Below are 21,342 nucleotides of genomic sequence, written 5' to 3'. Positions count from 1 at the left end.
TTTCTCATCTTTATCCATCCATCACTCAATCTTGAAACCTAGGAGTTATAGACTCCTCCTGATGTCTTCCATCCCACAATCAATCTGTCAACAACGGTTTTACTTATAAATATTTCTTACTTCTGTCCACTGTTCTTTATGCCTGCTGTCACTACCCACTGTTTTAGTCCCCCGTTTGTTTCTTTACCTGCTGTAATAGGCTTCTATCTTCAGTCTTGGTTTTTTCAGATCCTCCCACCATACAGTCACCACAGTGAGCTGTCTAAATGTGTGAATATGATGGTTTCACTCTCCATTAAACCCTGTAGGCTGCTTATAGGCCTTAGTACTAGGCCAGGTACTTTTTTTCCCCTATTTTATGGCTTTAATAATTCTAAATATACTTTTAAATATAGTTTCTACCTGGTAATTATATTATTTGAAGTTTTGGAGATCTGTTTATAGTTTCTGCTGACATAATGACATGGCATTATTTCATGAGGTGCTTTCAAATTTTTAATTTTGAGTGTGTCTTCATTTGTGCCTTATCAGTTAAATTTTTTTTTTTTTATTTTTTGCCTTTGGGACTGTCTCTGGAGAATTTTAAAATATGCTTCTTTCAAGTGCCCATAAGAATATCCTTGGTCAGGATCATTTTTTATGTTAATTTCTTGGCTTGATTGTTACATACTAAGGAAAAATAGTGTAAGTTCAAATCCCAAATCTATCTGAGGGCAGGATTTTGATTACAGATCTTGGAGAATACAGATTAACCCCCACGGAGTCCAGCTGAGACAAACTTCCTTGTCATCTTCCTATGTTAGTAGGTGGATTTTCCCCCCTCTTATGATTTCCTTTTCTACGAATGCAACTTTTTAAAAGATTCTGGTTTTAGGCAGGTCCCCTGCTTTAATTCTCTATTTTGCAGGATCTAAGGCCTCAGCTTCTTTCTGGTATTCAAACTCAAGCTCTTCTGTGACCAATAGGCCTATAGGTTCGCCTCAGTGATTGCTTGAGGCTTATTGCTTTGGTTTTTCAGTCCCTTTTCCACTTTTTTGACCCTGACTATTGTCTTTATTTTCTTGGGGACTCAGCTGTGTATTTTAAAGGATATTAGATTTTCCCCAACATTCTTGGGGAGTCCTTACCCCTCCCCATAATCTAGCCTACTATATTCTCATTCAGTGTTCAGATTTGATGTAATTCTAACCCTTTTCAGATCTGTGATTTTGGCTCCTGTTTTTGAAAAATCTGAATAAGATTATAAACCTGTAATATGCAGTCAGGAGGAATGTTGATGACAAGGAGGCAGGATGGGTTAGGGAAAGCCCCTAGAATCCTTCCAGGATTGCAGGTCCTTATTCAGATTTCTCTCTTTCAAATAAGAGGGGTTCCTTAGTTTTGACCATTTTCTCCAACAAGTATAAGCATATGATACTCTTTTTTTTCACGAATTGCCTTTTCCATCTGATGGCATTGTTTTTCTGCCTAGAACCTAGGTTTTCTAGGATATTTAAAAGGAAAGCAGTTCTTTGTAGCCATTAGCAAATGTAGGAATACTGTTGAAATCTGATGCTTGGTTACTTGACAGTTTCCAGTCATAATAAACTACTATTTCTCCCTCAAACTGTTACTTTTGAAAAAGGCCAAAATTACGGGTTGCCATTTACTTGGTATGAGTCCATACATGATGATTTAAAGTAATCAAGATGTTATGAAACTGAGAAGTTAAATCAACCTTAAAATAGCTGGTTTGGAGATTGCAACAAAATATGGGCAACCTTAATCACCTGAGCCACCAACTGGACCAACAATTGGATGTATTTTCTTCTGTTTTTTTTTTTTTCTTGGCAAATTTTCTTTACAAAGTTATGAGATAAACACATATTTTAACTAGTGTCTGTTTTGATGTTAATATTTTAACTTTATATAAACATATAATATAATAAATTGCAAATTTTACTTATTATCCCATGTTGTATATGAAATTTAAATCACTTTCTTTTCTCTTTCCCTGTAGTCCCCCTCTTTTCCTTTTGCTCCTTCTGTTATAGATTTGCAATAAACACCATAGTGCATAATTTTTTTCCTTAAATGTGTTTAGAATAATTTTTTAGAAATAGAATTACTGGGTCAAAGTGTTTCCATATTTTTAAGACTTTTGACACATAGTGTCAAATTGCTTACAAAAGCTTGGCCCAGAGTTATCCTAATAATCCAACAGCATCTTAAGCAGACCTCTTATTTTACTAATGGGCTGTGCACAGGGGCATGGGGCTGATCTTCTTTATGGTTCCTCTACAGGATATGGTACCTGTCATAGTTGATTACTGCCTTCTGCTGCAGCGAAAGTAAGTATGCACTGGCTGTCACATTCAATTATTTTGAACCCAGGTAGCATGGTGTTTATGTATAATTCACTGATGTGACTTCTATAAATTTGACTAGATGGGGTTTTTAAAATGAATTTACAGAAATTTGATTTTTTAACAGTTTTCCATTCATCTAATGAAATTAACTTTGCCAAAACAAATTCTTATGGGTGTACCATCTCTGAATTTGTGTATCATGATAATGGAGGCAAAGAATGTAACCAACAAAAAAAGAAATACTACATAGGGATCTTAAAAGTAAAAAGTATATTATTCATGTACAGTGTATACACTCTTTTTTTTTGTGTTAATTCATACACTTTTTTTTTTTCTTTGTGGTGCTGGGGATTGAATCCAGGGTCTTATGCATTCAAGGCAAGCACTCTACCAATTGAGCTATATCCCTAGCCCTATACATACACTCTTTGTGAACCATCATTAAAATACAGATTTCATAGCACTAAAAATAAATAAATAAATAAATAGCCAGATTCATTTTGCAGTGTTTTTTTTTTTTTTTTTAAAACAAACTGGGGACTGAACCCAGGAATAACTACCACCAAGCTACATCTGCAGTTCTTTTTAGTTTTATTTTGAGACAGGGGTCTTTCTAAGTTGCCCAGGCTGACCTTGAACTTGTGATCCTCCTGCCTTATCCCCTAAGTAACCAAGATTATAGGCATGTGTAACTACACACACACGCCTGCAGTGTTGGTTTTTTTAGGTTCTTTTTGTTTAAAATAAACAAGTGTAAATAAACTCTTGATTAGGCTTTGTTGGTTTAAATAGTAACTATTAAATTAATCCACATATGCAATTCAGTTTTTCACACTCATAATAGTAGTCTAATGTTGTTTTAAGTCCTTGACATTTATTTATCTAATTTTTGTAGCAACTTATTTAATTTTTATAACAATGAAGTAGGCATTATTAATCCTCATTTTGTAGAAATGTTTCCAGAAGTGCCAAACAAAGGTAGGATACAAACCCAGAAGCTCCTATATTCTTGGTCTCAACCACTAGTTTGTACCACCTTCTAATAGAGAACAAATGCAGTAATCTAATACAGATACTTCTAAAATCCTGTATGATATTGACTTGACTCATGAATTTATATGTATTCTAGTAGCCTGATTCCTAAATTGTTGAAAGTATAAATGAAATTTATCAAGAGGGCAATTATTTGATATGTCAGGCCTTTGTTAAGTCATGGATAGCTATAACTTTGTTTACTTGGGGTTCAGATTCTAATATTTTAGCTATAGTGTTAATGTAATTAGCAAAATGTGTATTTGATAGGAATGTCATTGAGAACATTTATTATATGTTGTCTCCCTTAGAAGAGTATGAGGGAAAAGTTTCTTTCAGGTATTAGGGATTGAAATACTCTGCTAGCTTACTTTTAGCTGATAGACAGTAAATCAGATAGCTAATCATTGCTTCTTAGAAGACAAAGCACCGTTGTACATTAACTCCACTCTGTCTTTTCTTAACCTAGTGTTTCCATGCACTGTCTTGTTATTTATCTTGTATTTTTTAGAATAGCCTTAAAAGTTTGTGGGTCAGTTTACATATTTTATTTCATTCAATCCTTATAATTAAGAAAGATAATGTTATCCTCCTTTTCAGATGAATAAATGGAGGTAAGGAGGTGTTCTTAATACTAATGAGTACTGCAATCAACTCAGATCTTCAAATTGAGATAATTGTAAATGTGATGAAATGAAATCCCTCAAAGACTAAATTCTGTTTAGAGTAAGAAGGCATATCTTACCCTAAACATGGAATATTTTCACCTAGAGTGGAATTTGGCACAAAGTAGCTATTTAGTTGGCCTGATGGCTGAATTAACAAGAGAATTATGGTTTGCAGGGTCACTTGTGATCATTATCTTGGAGTACTTGAATACTCTCATAGTGACATAAACTCAAAATGGCCCTAACAGTTGTAAAACAAAGGATAATATAAGGAAAAATAAAAGCAGATGTTCTAGAGATAAGCATTGCTTTTATATGTGATTTGAAAATATTCTCCAGCTTTATTTAACCTATTGACTGACTGGGAGTACAGTAATTTTTGCACTAAATCACAGTATATAACAAAAGATAAAATCTTGTCTGAATTTTCACCAGATTAGAATCTGTTATCTTATTATCAACTTTTTTCTTTCCTGTAACTTTCCTGTACTCCTTAGCATGTTTTTGTCTGGGCTATACTAAAAGCAAATTTAGTATTTGTTTTTTGAGATCTTGGCAGGGAGGGACCAGTAGTCAGAGTATATTCCTGACCTCCTTTAGGGAGGTGATGTCAGGAATCCTTTGTCAGCTGTTCCTAGACCTTTTTATAGTTCTTCCCTTCCTTTCTCTTCATGCATTCTTTGATCAAGGGCATGCACTTTCCCCCAAACCATGGTTCAAATAGTATGGCTTTCTTCTCTCAATTCTCTTACCAGAGGCTGAAGATTAGATTGTACTAGATCTGACTTTCTTCTTAGAAAAGTTCCAGCATATGTGTTCTTTGTCTTTCTTTCATTCCTGGTTTCTTTTCCTACTTCTGTTTTTTAGGTTCTAGTAAAGTCAGAAGGGATAGGGCAGCATTGCCATCAATATCAGAAAGTTGGTGCTTTTAAACTAAGCAGTGGGTTAGATGTTCCTTCTTTTGTTGTAGATTCATTTTCTTGCTCTTGTTTTCTTTTCACCTTACTGCTTTTTTAAAAAAATCTGAATGTTAAGATACTATATATGGGCATGAGCTTAGGAGAAAGAATGGAATAACTAGATTTTTTGTATCCAGGCTGTCTTTTAGTTCCTTTCCCTTTCAAACATGCAATAATTAATAGCTTTATTAGATGTTAAAATCTTATGTTAATTAAATAGTTCAGTGTAATAACTCTTTTTTTAATATTTTTATTCTTGTTTTTGATCTTTTAAATTTACAATTTGAAACAGTCCTTAAAAATTCATGAATTTGTACTGAGTGCGGTAGCACACCCCTGTAATCCCAGTGGCTTGGGAGGCTGAGGCAGGAGGATAGCAAGTTCAAAGCTAGCCTCAGTAACTTAGTGAGGTGCTAAGCAACTCAGTGAGACCCTATCTCAAAATAAAATACAAAATAGGACTGGGGATGTGGCTCAGTGGTCAATGGCTCAGTGGTCAATCCCCAGTACTCCCCTCCAAAAAAATTCATGAGGGCTGGGGATGTGGCTCAAGTGGTAGTGCGCTCCCCTGGCATGCGTGCAGCCCCGGTTGGATCCTCAGCACCACATACAAAGATGTTGTGTCCGCCGAAAACTAAAAATAAATGTTATCGCTGTTGACCGGTGACGAGTTCTTGCTTCCCCGATGTTGAAGAATAACACCAAAGAAGCACGCCGAGGCAAGGTCAGAGTAGAAATTAGAAATTTATTAAAGGACAGAAGAAAAGACTTCTCCTGGAGGAAGAAGGGGACCCAGAAGGTGGAATCCCTGTAATAACTCTTAATGGTAGATATTTTATAATTTTTTCTTACAGTTGGCATAGATAATAAAGTTAAAAATGGTGAATTCCCTAGGCTTAATTGAAGCAAAGGATTATTAGATATGTGTAGTTCATTCAGTTATGGTATCTTTCTTCTTAAACTGATATTCTCTTTATACCATTTTCTTTGACATTTTGTTACACTTATGTCTAGAGTCTTCTACAGTCCCATGTTTGCAAAATATTTGTGACATTAACATTGCCTTAAGGAATGCTCAGATTGTACATAATGCAAATACAATCTTAAAAAACATATTCTAATTCTAAGCCAATTTAAATAACTTCTTCTACTTGTAGAGTCACCACTCAAACACTCAGTCTTGGCCCACAGATGCCTTTGTGTTAATATCTTCTGATAGAATACATTCTTTTTATTCTCTGTCTTTTTTGAGGGCAGGGGGTTACTGGGGATTGAATGCAGGGGCACACAACCACTGAGCCACATCCCCAGCCTTATTTTGTATTTTATTTAGAGACAGGGTCTCACTGAGTTGTTTCGTGCCTCACTGTTGGCTGAGGCTGGCTTTGAACTCTAGATCCTCCTGCTTCAGCCTCTGGAGCTGCTGGGATTACAGATGTGTGCCATGGCGCCCAGCTTTTCTCTCTCTCTCTCTCTCTCTCTCTCTCTCTCTCTCACTCTCTTTGTGGTACTGGAAGTTGAATGCCAGGTTGCTTTCTACTAATGAGCTACATCACTAGCCCTGAATTTTATTTTGAGACAGGGTCTCACTAAGTTGCCTAAGCTGGCCTTGAACTTGCGACCTTGTACCTTAACCTTCCAAGTTGCTGGAATTCCAGACATGTACCACTGCACTCAGGCGCACTCCGCACCCCACCCCCGCCCCAGCCACTTTCTTGCTAGGGATCAAATTTTGTCTTTTTATTTTCATAAATCATATTATTTCTTATGAGGGCCAAATTATATTTGTAATATACTCTCTGACATTAATTTTAACTCAATATCACCATTATTACACTGTAATCACCATTATTACCTCATAGTATAATTCATATACCCTTACACCCAGCAATATTAATTGAACCAATGTACATATCATATATATTTCTTTTTAATATATACTTAATATCTCTTTTATAATATAAAGTCCTTCATATTATGGCAGGAACCACATTTGTTTTTCTCTTATAGGGCATACTAATCAGTGTATCATGGACATCATTATGGACTAAGATTTGGCTTTAGAGTTTTTGTGATTTACTTAAAATCAGAAATGACAGGAATTCTGTGTTTGTATATTTGTACTTTATTTTCATAATTCAGTCTCTATTCTACAATTTTATTTTAATTTTTTTTTTTTCAGTTTGAGACAAACAATACAAACTGTTTCAAGGCTTTTTATAGGACTCTTAATGATTGGTCATTTTGCCTATAAACATACATACTGTATAACTCTCTAGTAGCTATAATGGCAGTTTTATTTTGGAAATAGCTCCAGAGCTTATGTGAAACATAATCATAATTTTGAACATTGTTTAAAAATATACATTTACTATATGCGAATTATATCAATAAAGCAGTTATAAAGTAAAAAAAGATTAATGTTCTCTGTACATGATATTGACCACTATATTTCTCTAAGGAAATCTTCAGAGCTGTTGAGAAGCCATCATTCAAATGACTAAAGTTATATAGGAAGTTGAACCAAAAGTATTTCTGTTAAATCCAAAGTGAAGCTTCAGTGGTTTTTTGATATGCAGAGTGTTTGTTCAGTCATGTTGTTCAATATCAGGCCTAGTGTTTGAGAAACAGAAATATCTTAATCATGAAGCATGTTTGAGGAACTAGATGTTTTGGGTGACCATTTTCTTGATAACTGCCTGTTTAAATTTTAATTATTAAAAAATAGGGGAGAAAGGTACCATATCTTTAATTTTATAATAGCTTTGTTGAGGTATAATTCACATACCATAAAATTTATCCTTTTAAAGTATATAATTGAGTAGTTTCCACATCAAGTTAATTCGTGCTTTTTTTAAAAAAATCTTTACAACATTTTGAACACAACTTCTTAAAGTTCACTTGAATTTTGCTTTTATACAGTAAAAGTACACAAGAAAACACCAAATCAACTTTGAATTTATTAAATCTCACTTATATTTAATGGAAATTAATTTATTTGGTTCTGGTTACATATTTAGTATAATTGGCAGGTACTTTTGATTGATGATACCCAGGCTCTCTGTCTCAAAATTTGTAATTATCTCATAATCAAAGCAGTTCATATTAATAAAATTATTCAATTGATAATGTATGAAGTGAATTTAGCCATTTTTCTCTATTTGATGTAAAAATGATAAACTTCAAAAATCTCTTTAGTATGAGTATTAGAAAAATCTCTTTGATGGCTCTCTCTTATTCATGGTGGATTTTTCTGTGATAGTTGTTATAGGAAGCTCAGCTTGAAATGGTAATAGCAGGGTTGAATCCAGCCAGCTCTTCTAGGAAACAAAGTCTGCACCCTGGAGAATACCTAAATATAGAAAGAAACATGAGAGCTAAAAACTGTTGTGTGTGTGTGTGTGTGTGTGTGTGCGCGCGCGTGCTTATCTCTTTCCTCCCTCTCCTGATGCCCTAATAAATATTCTCCCAGAAAGATGAAACTATGCCTTAGAATTCTGTTGTTTTTTATTTTGAGGTAGAGATGCAGGTAGGAGTTGCTGAATTTTACTTTTTTTTGCTGCCTTTTTATAGCTTTTGATTAGTTAAAAATAAAATGTGTGGTCTTGCCATTAATCTTATCAAATTGCATGCTACTCTTTGTCACAGGAGCACCTTGTCGGTCAACTTTTATGCTCTTTTTACTTAAATTTTAGCTATCTTTTATTCTCCTTGTCAAGGCTTTTTGTATTGAACTAAAATATGTAATTATCTTCCTTAGCATGTTGTTTTTTAAAAATACATTATATAGTACAAGGTCTGTGAAACATGACATTTTCTGTGAATTCATAATTTTGTTATTTTTTTTATAGTAAAACTTGATTAATCTTAGTTTCTTTTGCCTGGCTAGTAATCGGTAATCACAAAGTGTGATGACTTATTGATTAAAATGAAACTAACATGAAAAATATTCTGATAAATGTGAAGCAAAGGGGAAAATGATGGAAAAGTTATATTTGTGTATTTGAGAAAAAATAAATGGATATGGATTTTCCCCCAGGATATTATGAATGCTATTCCTTGGAAGGTGACATGTGATTCTAGTATAGTTGAAGCCAGACAGTCTGCCACCTATCCACTTCTAGGACTTCAGATGAGGCAAAACCCCATCCCATTCCTTTTGTTTGTTTTGTTTTTTTCTTTTGATGTCCAGAGCACTGAACTTGGGGCCTTGAGTGTGCCAAGCTACACTCTGCTACCAAGCTAAACCCCCAACCCCAGTCTCTAAAAGGTCAAGAGCTTCCTTGATCTTTTATTGGAACTTGTCATGAATAGACAAGTGGATAAACAAATCATCCACCATTTTCCAACAGTTGAATAGTTGACAAGATATATAAATTATACATATCAACAAAATTAATGAACCTAATAGGTAAATAAAATTAGCATAGTTTTTATATTTTAAAAATGGAATGAATAAGTGAATGATACAAGACAATAAAGTTTGTGAATTAAAACAGAAATTGTTCAATTTTGCCATTTATAAAAAATTAAAAACAATGATGTTTAATTTGTACTTGTTAAAATATTAAGAGGAAAAACCAGTTGTCTCATGAAACTCATATGATAATATATTGCTGGTGGCACTGTTAATTGATACTGTGATACTTTTTGAAGATAATTTAATCACACATTTCAAGTGCACATTTAGTCACACATTTCAAGTTTATTCTTCCTTCCTTCCTTCCTTCCTTCCTTCCTTCCTTCCTTCCTTCCTTCCTTCCTTCCTTCCTTTCTTTCTTTCTTTCTTTCTTTCTTTCTTTTTCTTCCTTTTGCTAGGGATCAAACCCAGGGCCTCTCACATGCTAGGCCAGCACTCTATTACTCACCTACAACCCCTACTCCTCATATCTTTTCACTTAAGTTAAATTTCTAAAAGTTGAATGACTAACTAATTGTGCCCTCAACGTGGAAAAGGGCATATATGTAGATGTTTATCGTGACATCACCTGAAAAAGCAAATATAGTGACATATCCAACATTATAAGAATAGTTAAGCAAATTCTGATGTTGAAGCATTGTTAAACAAATAGTAATTTTACAGAGTAAGTAACTACTGAGAAAGGGAAACTCTTATACACTGTTGGTCTAGTCAAAATGGAAAACAGTATAGAGATTCCTCAAGAAACTAGAAGTAGAGCTCCCATATGATTCGGCAATGCCACTACTGAATAGACATTCAAAGTGTTGAAGAAATACCAGTACTCCCTTGTGTATTACAGAACAATGTACAATAGCAAGATATGGAATCAACTGAAAGATCCATCAACTCTGAATGGATACAGGAAATACGGTAGATATACACAGTGAAATTACTCTTCAGACATAAAAGAGTGAGGTTCTGCCATTTATGGCAACATAGATGAACCTGGAGGACATTATGTTAAATGATACAAGTCGAAGAAAGACACATACTGCATGTTCTCATGTCTAGAGGCTAAAAAGTTGAGCTCATAGAAATAAAGAGTAGGATAATGGTTACCAGAGGCTGGCAAGGATAGGGGGTAACAGGGGATGGAGAAAGGAGGATTAAAGGGTACAGAAATGCAGTTGAATACAAGGAATAACTTCTAATGTTTTGGAGCACAGTAGGACAACTATGGTTAACAACAATTAACTGTATATTTCAAAATCGCTGATAGGATTTTGAATGTTCCCAACACAAAGCAATGATAAATGTTGGAGGTAAAGGATATGCCAATCACCATGATCTGATCATTATACATTGTATACAAGTATTGAAATATCACATTGTTTCCCATAAACATACATTATGTTCTCTTTTAAAAAAATAAAAATAAACCAGGTATAGTGCCTCACCCCTATAGTCCCAGCTATTCAGGAGGTTGAGATGGGAGGTTCACTTGAGCCTAGGAGTTTGAGTCTAGCCTGAGCAACATAGTGAGACCCCCATCACTAAACAAACAATTAAATAAATGAAATATATTTAAATATATTTAAAATTGCAGACTTCTACAAACCCTACCCCTCAGAAGAGTAAATAGCTATTTAGAATAACACTTATCATATCATATGTCATGAAAACAGAATTCAAACTGTTTATGCTAAGTATACCTCAAATTATGGACTGCTTACAGAAGAAATATGAGATGAGTCGCACATAGTGTTGAAGTTGGTGGCACTGAGAGTAATTAAATTTTTTTCTGCAATAAAATTGTTTCTAGGTATGTGTTTTAAACATTAAACATTTTTCTTCTTCTCTCATTAATAATCATTGCCCAATCCCTTTGGGAAGAAAAGTTTGGAGCTAAAGAAGTTTATTGGTTCTGAAGGTCACCTATAATATTTAGATAATAGAAAAGTTAAATTATAAGTAGTCATTTTTTCCCCTACCCCATCATGGCTGCTCTCCTACCTACACCCTTTACTTCTGCCTGTAAGAAACAGTGTACCATAATAGACTGAACAAAGAATTTAGGCCAGAAGTCTGGTTTCCAATTCTGATTGTTGTGTTCACTATGTGCCTTTCAGCAACCAGTTATTCAGTTTCTCTTATTTATAAAAAGAAGTATTGGGAAGATTAATATCTGTATCTGTATATATCTACATATAGATATATATTGACATAAAGACTTTTACAATATAAAACTACACAGATATTGTTACTGTTTTTATTAAGTTCTTGAAATGCAGGGGGATGATATATACTAAGCAGACCAAATTTAATGGGTATTTGGAATGTTTCTAAAATTATTTTTCCCTCTCTGTTATAGGGATCTTTTATTTAGCCAGATGTATGACAAATTAAGTGAGAATTCAGTGGCCAAAGGAGTGTTTCTGGAGTGCCTTGAACCATATATTTTGAGTGATAAATTGGTGGGGATCACACCCCAGGTTATGAAAGACTTGATTGTTCATTTCCAAGATAAAAAATTAATGGAAAATGTGGAATCCCTCATTGTACATATGGATATCACCAGCCTAGATATTCAGCAGGTGAGTTTATAGACAGCATATTAACTTAACAGAATAAATATTATTCCTTTATTGATTTTATTTACCTGACTGGTAAGGCCTTTCTCTGCTTCTCTAAAAGCCCAATTGAGTACTTCTGGCAAGTTGTCTTATAAACTTGTATTTTTCAGTATAGTTGTTAGGACTCTATATAAGCTTAGGACTGTATGTAAGCTGGATAATATAATGCTTGCAAAACGGAGATTATGCCTTATATTTCTTTAACATTCTCCAGAGCTCTTGGCATAGAGTTGACATTGCTCAATAAATGCTTATTGATTGATCCCAGTTTGTTTGTTCAACTAAGGGTCCTTTCACATAAACAATAGAATATTTTTACCTAAGAGAATGATGCCATTTAAAATATATATATATATTAGGTAGACACAATATCTTTATTTTATTTTTATGTGGTGCTGAGGATCAAACCCAGTGCATCATGCATGCTAGGAGAGCACTGTACTGCTGAGCCACAACCCCAGCCCATATGATGCCACTTTTTAGATAGCTAGTATATAAGGTCAGAGTTAAATTTTGAAATGCAGAGAATGGTATGAGAGGTAAATTAGCATAAGTAGTGTGCTATAGTAGAGAATGAGAAGTTACTTTAGATTGGCTAATTATAGAAAATCTTTCTGAGGAGGTGACATTGAGTCTTAGAATCTGAATGACAAGAAGGATCAGTAATGCAAAGATCTTTGAATAGAAGACTATTATAGGTGAAGCTAATGTTTAAAAAAAAAAAGAAGAAGATTCTGCCTCGAATTTTCAAGTAACAGTAAAAGGGCAAGCAGATCTGGAACATAATGGAAAAGAGAAGTAGACTCTGCAGGGCGAGGTACACATTTTCCCATTTTATTCTGGGTTCTTTAGAATTTTTTTTTGGTACCGGGGATTGAACCCAGGGGCACTTAACCACTGAGCCACATCCTGAGCCTTTTTTTTTTTTTTTTTTTGTATTTTATTTAGAGACAGGGTCTTACTGAGTTACTTAGGGCCTCACTAAGTTGCTGAGCCTGGCTTTAAACTTGCAATCCTCTTGCCATGATCCTCCTGCCTCAACCTCCCTAGCCACTGGGATTACAGGCATGTACTACTGCATCCCGCTTACCATTTTTAAAGAAAGATCACCCTGGTTCCAGAGATGGTAGCAGTGAGATGGAGAGAGTCAGCCTGATTTTTGCTGTTTGGGAGGTATAATTGATTTACTGATGAATTAGATGTCAGTGTAGGAATGAGAGAATTAAAAGGCAATGTCCAAGTTTTTGTTTTGTTTAATAGCTTGAGAAATAGGATGGATAGTGATTCCTTTAAGAAGATTGGAAGACTGGAAGAAGTCTTAGTCTGAGAGACAAAATGAGGAGTCTTGCTTTGCCATTTTATTTTGAAATAGCTGCTAAACATTCAGGTGAAGATATTAAGGAAGTGGTTGGATGGGTCAGAGAGAAGGTTAAGGCTGAGGTTACAAGTGCGTTAGTTATCAGTAAAGAGATGTATGAGCATGGCACTGGCTAAAGAGAGGATAGAGAAAGAAGAGAAGAGTCCCAGAACATCCATTTTCTAGAAACACTCTCCCAGGACACCTCACTTCCATTTTTCTATTTAACCCTCTGGCTAGTCTCTATCATTCTCCAACCTCTGATCTTCTACTTCAGTCCTCTTGTCACTCAATGGTATTATATAATTCTCATAGGAACAGAATATAGAATAACCTGTAGTTCAAGTCATAACTGTTCCTTTTGTGTGTGTGTTTTATCAAGGTGATTTCTCTCCATCCTTAAATACTTCAAGCTCCTTTTCACTATAGTTCTTTCGTCCTGGTTGTCTTCTGCCTGCAGAATCCCTCATTTCCTTTTCTGCTTTTTGTCCCCATGCATGCATCCTTTAGGTACTAGCTTAAATGTTGCATGTACTCTCAGCTTTTTCTTTTTTTGGTACCAGAGATTGAACCCCAGGGTGCTTAACCATTGAGCCACATCCCCAACCCTTTTAAAATATTTTATTTAGAAACAGGGTCTCACTGAGTTGCTAAGGGCCTTGCTAAATTGCTGAGACTGGCTTTGAACTCTCGATCCTTCTGCCTCAGCCTCCCGAGCTGCTGGGATTACAGGTGCATGCCACTGCACCTGGCTCAGGGATGACTTTTTGAATACTCCAAATCAAGTTAGGTTCCTTTATAATGTTTTTTCATATTTGTAGGTCATTAATTTTTTGTATACTTGAATATCTTCTCTACATCAAAATTCATACTATTTTGTACTCCTCTTTTTTTTTTAATTGGGTATCTAGGATAAATGTAAGCTCTATAAAGGTAGGGAATAGATCTGATTTGTCTGTCATTTTATCCCCAGTGCCTAAGAGGACCCAAATATAAGTGTTTGGTAAATAGTTGTAGAACTATTGAGAAAAAGCAAAATGAATAATGGAAAGGAGAGAGAGGAAATAAAATTAGACATTGGACAACGTTTAAAAGTAGTTATTATACTATTAAAATAATATTGAACCTACAATATCTGTTACTTAGCCATTATGTTTGAGTTGCTTCAATTTCAGTTTTTACCAGAGAAGAAAGAAGAACAAATAAGGAAGAAAACTCAAGATATTTTCCATTCTTAAAGCTTTAAGTGGTTTAATTGGTGAAACTTACTAAATTATATAGATCAAGTGACTTTTCCTTTTTTATAGGTAGTTCTCATGTGCTGGGAAAATCGTCTATATGATGCTATGATCTATGTCTATAACAGAGGCATGAATGAGTTTATTAGTCCAATGGAGGTAAGGTATTTTGTAACTTAAGACATAACATTTAATATTGTCTACTAATTTTTTCCCTGTTCTTATTTTGCTTTGAACATCTGATTATCTTAAAATTTCCTCTTGATTTATTAGACTTGCATCTGTTTTAGCTTGGGTCTTTTAAGTAGTCTTTATTTAAATTATTAATTAATTAATTTTTGGTGCTGAGGCTTGAACCCAGGGGCTCATGCATGATAAGCATTTGCTCTGCCACTGAGCTACACCTCAGCCCAGCAGTCTTTAATTTCATGTCTTCTGCCATTGTTTTCTTGCCTATCCATGTAAATAGAAATTTATATCCCAGGGAACAGTTGAAAAAATTAAAAGTAATGCTTACTTGTTAGACTGTAAGCTTTTTTCCTCCAAGGAATTTTTCAACTGTAGCAACTTTTCTAAAATGTTTAAGAAATTTGTTTTATATAATTATTGTAAATAATAAATGTGTTGTTACTTACTGCTGTTTTGCATATACATTCTGCTGAGGGAGGTCCTGAGAATGGTAGGATGTCATTATTTGTTAGTTACTAATGTACTGTTTTTCCAAATTTGAAATTTTATAACATTTGTGGTAATTTTTTATTCTCCTTTCCAAGAGAGTTAAAAAAGCATTTATGCTTTTATTTTATCCATCTTGTCATTGCCTTACTTTAAGGACAGATTGGATAATGGCGCTGCAGATATATGTGGTATACCCCCAACCCACTGCTTTGTTATAGTGACTAATGCACCCCAACAGAGTCAGGAATCCACTGAAAACATCTAGTCAATTTTATTTGGCAAATTTAATACCATCCAAAAACTGTTCTCAGTATTACTAAGTCTGCAGTTGTTCTACGGAATTTCAGCCTTCTTTGAGCATACTAGCTTGGTAGTGTGTTTATTCCTTTAATTCATAACTCTTCAAATTTAGTTGTACCTCTCATCTCTTGAGTGCTTCATCCCTACTCTTCAGGTTTTGACCCTGATTGTGTATATGTTAAGAAAGAATTCTTTCTCTTAATACCTCTCAGCTGCTAAATCATCCAGGTTCATTACTGAGAAAGGCCCTGAGAAAGACTTAGCTACCTCCTCAGTGAGGTCCAGTGCTATCCTATGTACAGAAATGTTCTCTGTGCCAACACTAGTCCCCAGTTGGGAAGAATTAATTCAGTTTCTAGTGTATCTCAAAGTAATCCCTCAAAGCAGATCCAAATTTGATACATTCTACATTTACAAAAATGATTGCTGACTTTTATGTTGCTTTTGAAATTTTTCTTTTGTGTGGATTGTTTTATTCCTCACAGTCTGATTTACATTTATACCTATACATCTCAAATGGAACACCAGGCTATTGAGGTTGCCTTTTTTGTGTTCAGAGTAGTTTCTAAGTTTAATGGCTTTCAGCAGGAGCTTGGTATTTGTTATAAACAGTCATTTTAGAGATTTTAACCATGGGAGGTTAGGTGGTTCCTCTTTTATAATTCTCTGTCTATAAGGAAATCACTTTTCAGTGTTTAAAGTTTAGCTCTTTTAGCACGTGGGGAGGTCTGCATTAAGAGAAGATATCCTGTCTTTTGAAATTTTTTAGATTTTCTAAATGAAAGACATTGTCATCCCATTTGAAGTGACTACTGTAGCCTCTGAAGTCTTTCCTTTGTTCAGTTTTGGCTGCTTCTGAAGGAAAAGTAGTGCCTTGTGTTAAGAGGACAAATGTTTCCTCTATTAACTTAGGTCTCAATGATGGGAGACAACAAAGGGGGTGTCGAGGAGGGTGTGAATTTATCTGACAATATACATATTTACAGGAGAAAAGACAAGGCTTATCCATAGGAGCACTCACTAATAAGTAGCTCTGCTGAGTAGCCAGAGGTGAAGTTTTGTATACCAGCTTAACAAAAATGGGGGAGACAGTGGAGTTGGGACTTCAGTGGGAAGGTATGGCAAGTTCTAGGCTTTTTGATGCTAATAGAAACTGAATTTGCATCTCCTTGGGCAAGGTCAGTCTTCTCCCAAATAAGACACTCCTTCTAGGGGTTCCATGAGACTATATTTTGGGGAGGCCCTGCTTAAATTAAAATAGTTTTTTCTATGCTATGGATGTTTAGATGTTTTCAGCTTAAAGTAATCTTCATCATCACTTTGGTGAGATATTAATCTCTTCATTTGCTTATTTTCTTAAAAGAAGAAAGCCTCTTTAAGAACCTAAGTCTTGTATCAAAAATTATAATCTCAGCAAAGACCTTCATGTAACTGGTATTCAATGTTTAATATCACAATGATTTTCCATTGTGCTATTTCTAAATAGTTCATGTACACATTAAGTTTTTATATTTAATCAAATTCCATCAGAGAAAGGAAATTGATAAAATAAGATTCTTGATTATCTTTAAAAAATGTTGTCCTTTGAAATGATGTTGTTTTTTTTGTTAATTTTAATGCAGAAGCTTTTCAGAGTCATTGCTCCTCCTCTGAATGCAGGAAAAACACTAACAGGTATTACTTTTCTAAGCCTTAATTTTTTCTTTCTTTCTTATTTTAAGGTATTATTTAAATGTTATAAAATTCAATTCACCAATTATATGTGTACAGTGGGAATTTTGCTAATCATTATAATCATATAATCACCACCCTAATCAAACCATAGAAGAAACTATGTAATTATTCATACTTAAAATTTTCCATGTAATCCTTTGTACTTCAGATATCCCTTGTGATAGTGGATGTTTAGAAGTGTGTTATTTTCTACCTATTGTGAATTTCTCAATTTCCTTCTGATATTGATTTCTATTTTTGTTCTGTAGTCAGAGGATATACTTTCTGTGACTTCTTTTTCTATTTTTTGCTTTCACAGGTAGTCTTTTCTGGAGAATGTTTCATGTGTAGTTGAGAATAATGTATTGAATGTGTTTTGTTGTTTAGTGGAACATTCGGTAGCTGTCTGGGAGGCTTGGAACCATCAAAAGTCCAGTTCCACTGCTACTTGATGAAGCCAATAATTTGAGGGACTGAGTGACAGGAGAAGAAAGAATTTTATGGGCAATAAGCCAGCTGACGGAAGATGGAGAGCTGTCACCCAAATTCTGTCTAGTCAGAGATCACTAACATAAAAGCTTATGTGGATAAGTCTGGATAGTCTAAATTTAGTTATAGCCTGGTGGGCACTGGAGTGGTCATTAATTCTTGGAGTAGTCAGTTCCCTTGATGTGCTTTGCTGTTGTTCATGGGTTACCAGGTATCCAGGCATTCCTGGTTCCTAAAAAAAAATCTAAAGAAAGAACTGATTAGTAGGTCATGTGACTGGAGTTATTCTTTGATTTTTTCCCTTTATTTTTCTTGTCAGGTAAAGCTGACTTTACTGGTTAATTATTTGAAGAGTGAGACATAGGAGAGTGACGCAAAACAAACTATGAAAAATGACTTGCTAGTGCTAGAAACAAGTTTTCCTCTTCACTGACTTCAATTATCAGACTGGTTAGCAGTAGGAGCAAGTTAATCTACTGAGTGGCTTCAGGCTTATAGTTTGTTCAAATCTTCTATTTCCTATTTATCTTCCACTACTTCTTTTATCCATTATTGAAGGTATGGTATTGAAGTCTTCAGTTGTTCAATTGTCTCTTCCTTGTGTGTTCCTAGGGCCTTGCACATGCTAGGCAAGTGCTCTACCACTAAACTATATCCCCAGTCCTTTTCTTTCTTTTGAGACACAGTCTTGATAAGTTGCCCACACTGGCCTTGAACTTGGAATTATTCTGCCTCATCTAACCGAATAGCTAGGATTATAGGCATTCACCACTGTGCCCAGCCAAATTGTCTGTTTCTCACTTCAATTCTGTCAGTTCTTGCTTATTTTTTTATAGCAAGTATACACAAAATATTTATTACTTGAATTAATGACAGTTTCATCCAACAATCTATAACCTGCTTAAAAACTATGATACTTCTGGAATTTTATACAATCTTTCTTTTGTGCTCTAGTTTTCAAAAGCTTTGATAATTCTATTTCTTATAAAACATTTCTTATGTTCATGGTGAATAAATTGGTGGCATTTCTACCATAGTGCTAGGCCTAAGACCCATCTCTTGAAGATACCAACAAATCAGGTCTGGCTACTTGCTTTAAAAACCAAAGAAAGGGCTGGAGTAAAGAGAGGGCTGAGTGAGCTCAGTAGTAGAGTGCTTGCCTGGTATGTGTGGGGCACTAGGTTGGATCCTTAGCATCACATCAAAATAAATTAAAAAAGATGTTATTGTGTCTGTCTATAACTAATAAGTGTGTGTGTGTGTGTGTGTGTGTGTGTGTGTTTTCCAAAAAGAAAAGTAATGATGAAAAGCAGGAAAGGAACTTGAATCAATATAGCTATACCGGGAAGATTAAGGAGAATAGCATTTCCAATCCTGTCTTTGGTGGTATTAACATGAATTTCCAGATTACATAGAAAAAGTAGACCAGAAATGTGCATAATCAAGCAGTCTTGATCACACTGTGTGGTCTGATTGATCATTATCCCAGGACTGGTTGGGCAGGGCCTTGTGCATAAGAAAGTTGCTATTGCTGTGGTGCACACCTGTAATTCCAGTGACTTAGGAATCTGAAACAGGAAGATTGCAAGCTTGAGGCCAGATTCAGTAACTTAGCAAGGCCCTTAGCACCTTAGTGAGATGCTGTCTTAAAATACAAAATGAAAAGAACTAGAGATATAGCTCAGTGGTAAAGTGTCCCTGGGCTCAATCCCCAGTACCCTATCCTCCTCCAAAATTACCAACAAACAGAAAACTATTGCTGTTTCCTGGTGCTAGTTTTATCACAAGATGTTTATTAATCAGACTTATTGTTCCTGGAATCCAACGTATCCCAGAGCAGAAGAAACTGATGCAAAATGGAAACAGAAATCTTCATAATTTTAGTTCAAATGCAAAGACAGATGTTCCTTCCAGATTCACTCAGTTGCCACATATATAAACTGAAACAAAAATGTGAATTAAATATTTAGAACACCTTCCAAAAATTCATTAATTGCATTCTACCACTTTAGGCTTTACTTAGAAGTTTTCTATTTTATGTGAAACTTATTGTCCTTGAAATTTTGTGATTATATAGTAGAAGTCAATATTTAAAAGCATCTATACTTCAGAAAGTCAGGAAGGCTGGACTTAAAAAAGACTTTCTTTATTAGAGACTGTTTTGTTTTCATTAGAAATATGGCATGGTCATAATTTTATGCTCACATGTCACACAGTCTATTACTAGAGAAATATTTTGTGCAGTTGGTAGAATTAATTTTCCTTTTTTTGTTAAAAATGTAATCTTCATTGTTATCAAGAAGAGAAGTATGTATTTCCTCCATTTCAAACTTGCCTATCCAGTTTTGCTGGTCTTTTGCATTGTTTGTCATCCACAATTTTGCAAAATAGCTTTTTCCTTTTCATATTTGAAGTGTTTCATACTTCCACCTTTTGATTTGAGAGCTGTTTAAAATTTCTCCAGGAATGTCTTCTAGTTTACACATTTAGTCTATAACTCTTCATTGTAGTTTGCTGATTGATTTTTTTTAAAGAGAGAGAGCGAGAGAGAGAGAGAGAGAATTTTAATATTTATTTTTTAGTTTTCGGCGGACACAACATCTTTGTTTGCATGTGGTGCTGAGGATCAAACCTGGGCCACAGGCATGCCAGGCGAGCGCGCTACCGCTTGAGCCACATCTCCAGCCCTGCTGATTGATTTTTAAAAGTGACAAAAATCAGGGCTTGTTTCTGTTTGCTTTCATCCTCAATGACCAAAAATCTCACATGGCAATTCCTCACCTGTTGTAACTTTTCTCTGGTTAATAAACTGGTGGGTAATGGGTGATGAACAGGGTTGATGATTTCATATCCCTAATAAAATGCACAAGTATAGCATAACAATGGCAATTCCATCCTAGGTTCTCTTCCCTCTTCCCAACTTGTCCAAGTTGAACAAGGACTAAGATGTTGCCTTTCTGATTATTTCTGCTGTGTCAATCAGTTCTATAAATGTTCTCCATTCTTTATATTGTCTGCAGCACCCTTCCACAGTCCCCAGTGTTATTTTCTCTACAGGAATGCAGAAGTCAGTCAAAGCCATGATAGGAGTCAGTGTAACCTGTTTTATGTAGGAAGTTTTTTTGTTTGTTTGTTTTTGTTTTGTTTTGTTTTTAAGAGAGAGAGAGAGAGAGAGAATTTTTAATATTTATTTTTTAGTTCTCGGCGGACACAACATCTTTGTTTGTATGTGGTGCTGAGGATTGAACCTGGGCCGCATGCATGCCAGGCGAGCGCGCTACCATTTGAGCCACATCCCCAGCCGTGTAGGAGTTTTTTTTCACCCATGTTTGGTCTGGTGGTTTTCAGTACTGTCTTGGAGTCCTCAGTCATCAGCTTTTGCTGGGCTCTTGTGAGGGCCTTACTTTAGATATCCTTACAGTAACACATGTAAGAAGGATCACATGGTAAGACTGGAAACCAGGGACCCAATTCTTGTTTAATTTTATTTTGGAATTTTTAGTCCTTTGGCAGGCAGTTTACAAT

General features: G+C 35.0%; 1 protein-coding gene across 1 annotated transcript in view; it reads left to right on the top strand.

The window, feature by feature from the left end:
* The window catches only part of Vps8 (VPS8 subunit of CORVET complex), a 253,801-nt gene that overhangs the window by 75,935 nt on the left and 156,524 nt on the right, over positions 1-21,342 (top strand). The window contains exons 21-24 of the mRNA XM_077795024.1: positions 2,284-2,330; positions 11,781-12,003; positions 14,707-14,796; positions 17,238-17,289. Of these exons, the coding sequence (XP_077651150.1) occupies positions 2,284-2,330; positions 11,781-12,003; positions 14,707-14,796; positions 17,238-17,289 (412 nt within the window). The remainder of the gene's footprint in view (positions 1-2,283; positions 2,331-11,780; positions 12,004-14,706; positions 14,797-17,237; positions 17,290-21,342) is intronic.

The sequence above is a fragment of the Urocitellus parryii genome, chromosome 2, assembly GCF_045843805.1.
Source record: "Urocitellus parryii isolate mUroPar1 chromosome 2, mUroPar1.hap1, whole genome shotgun sequence".
In the NCBI taxonomy this organism is placed as follows: domain Eukaryota; kingdom Metazoa; phylum Chordata; class Mammalia; order Rodentia; family Sciuridae; genus Urocitellus; species Urocitellus parryii.
This window is presented reverse-complemented; position numbering and strand designations above follow the sequence as displayed.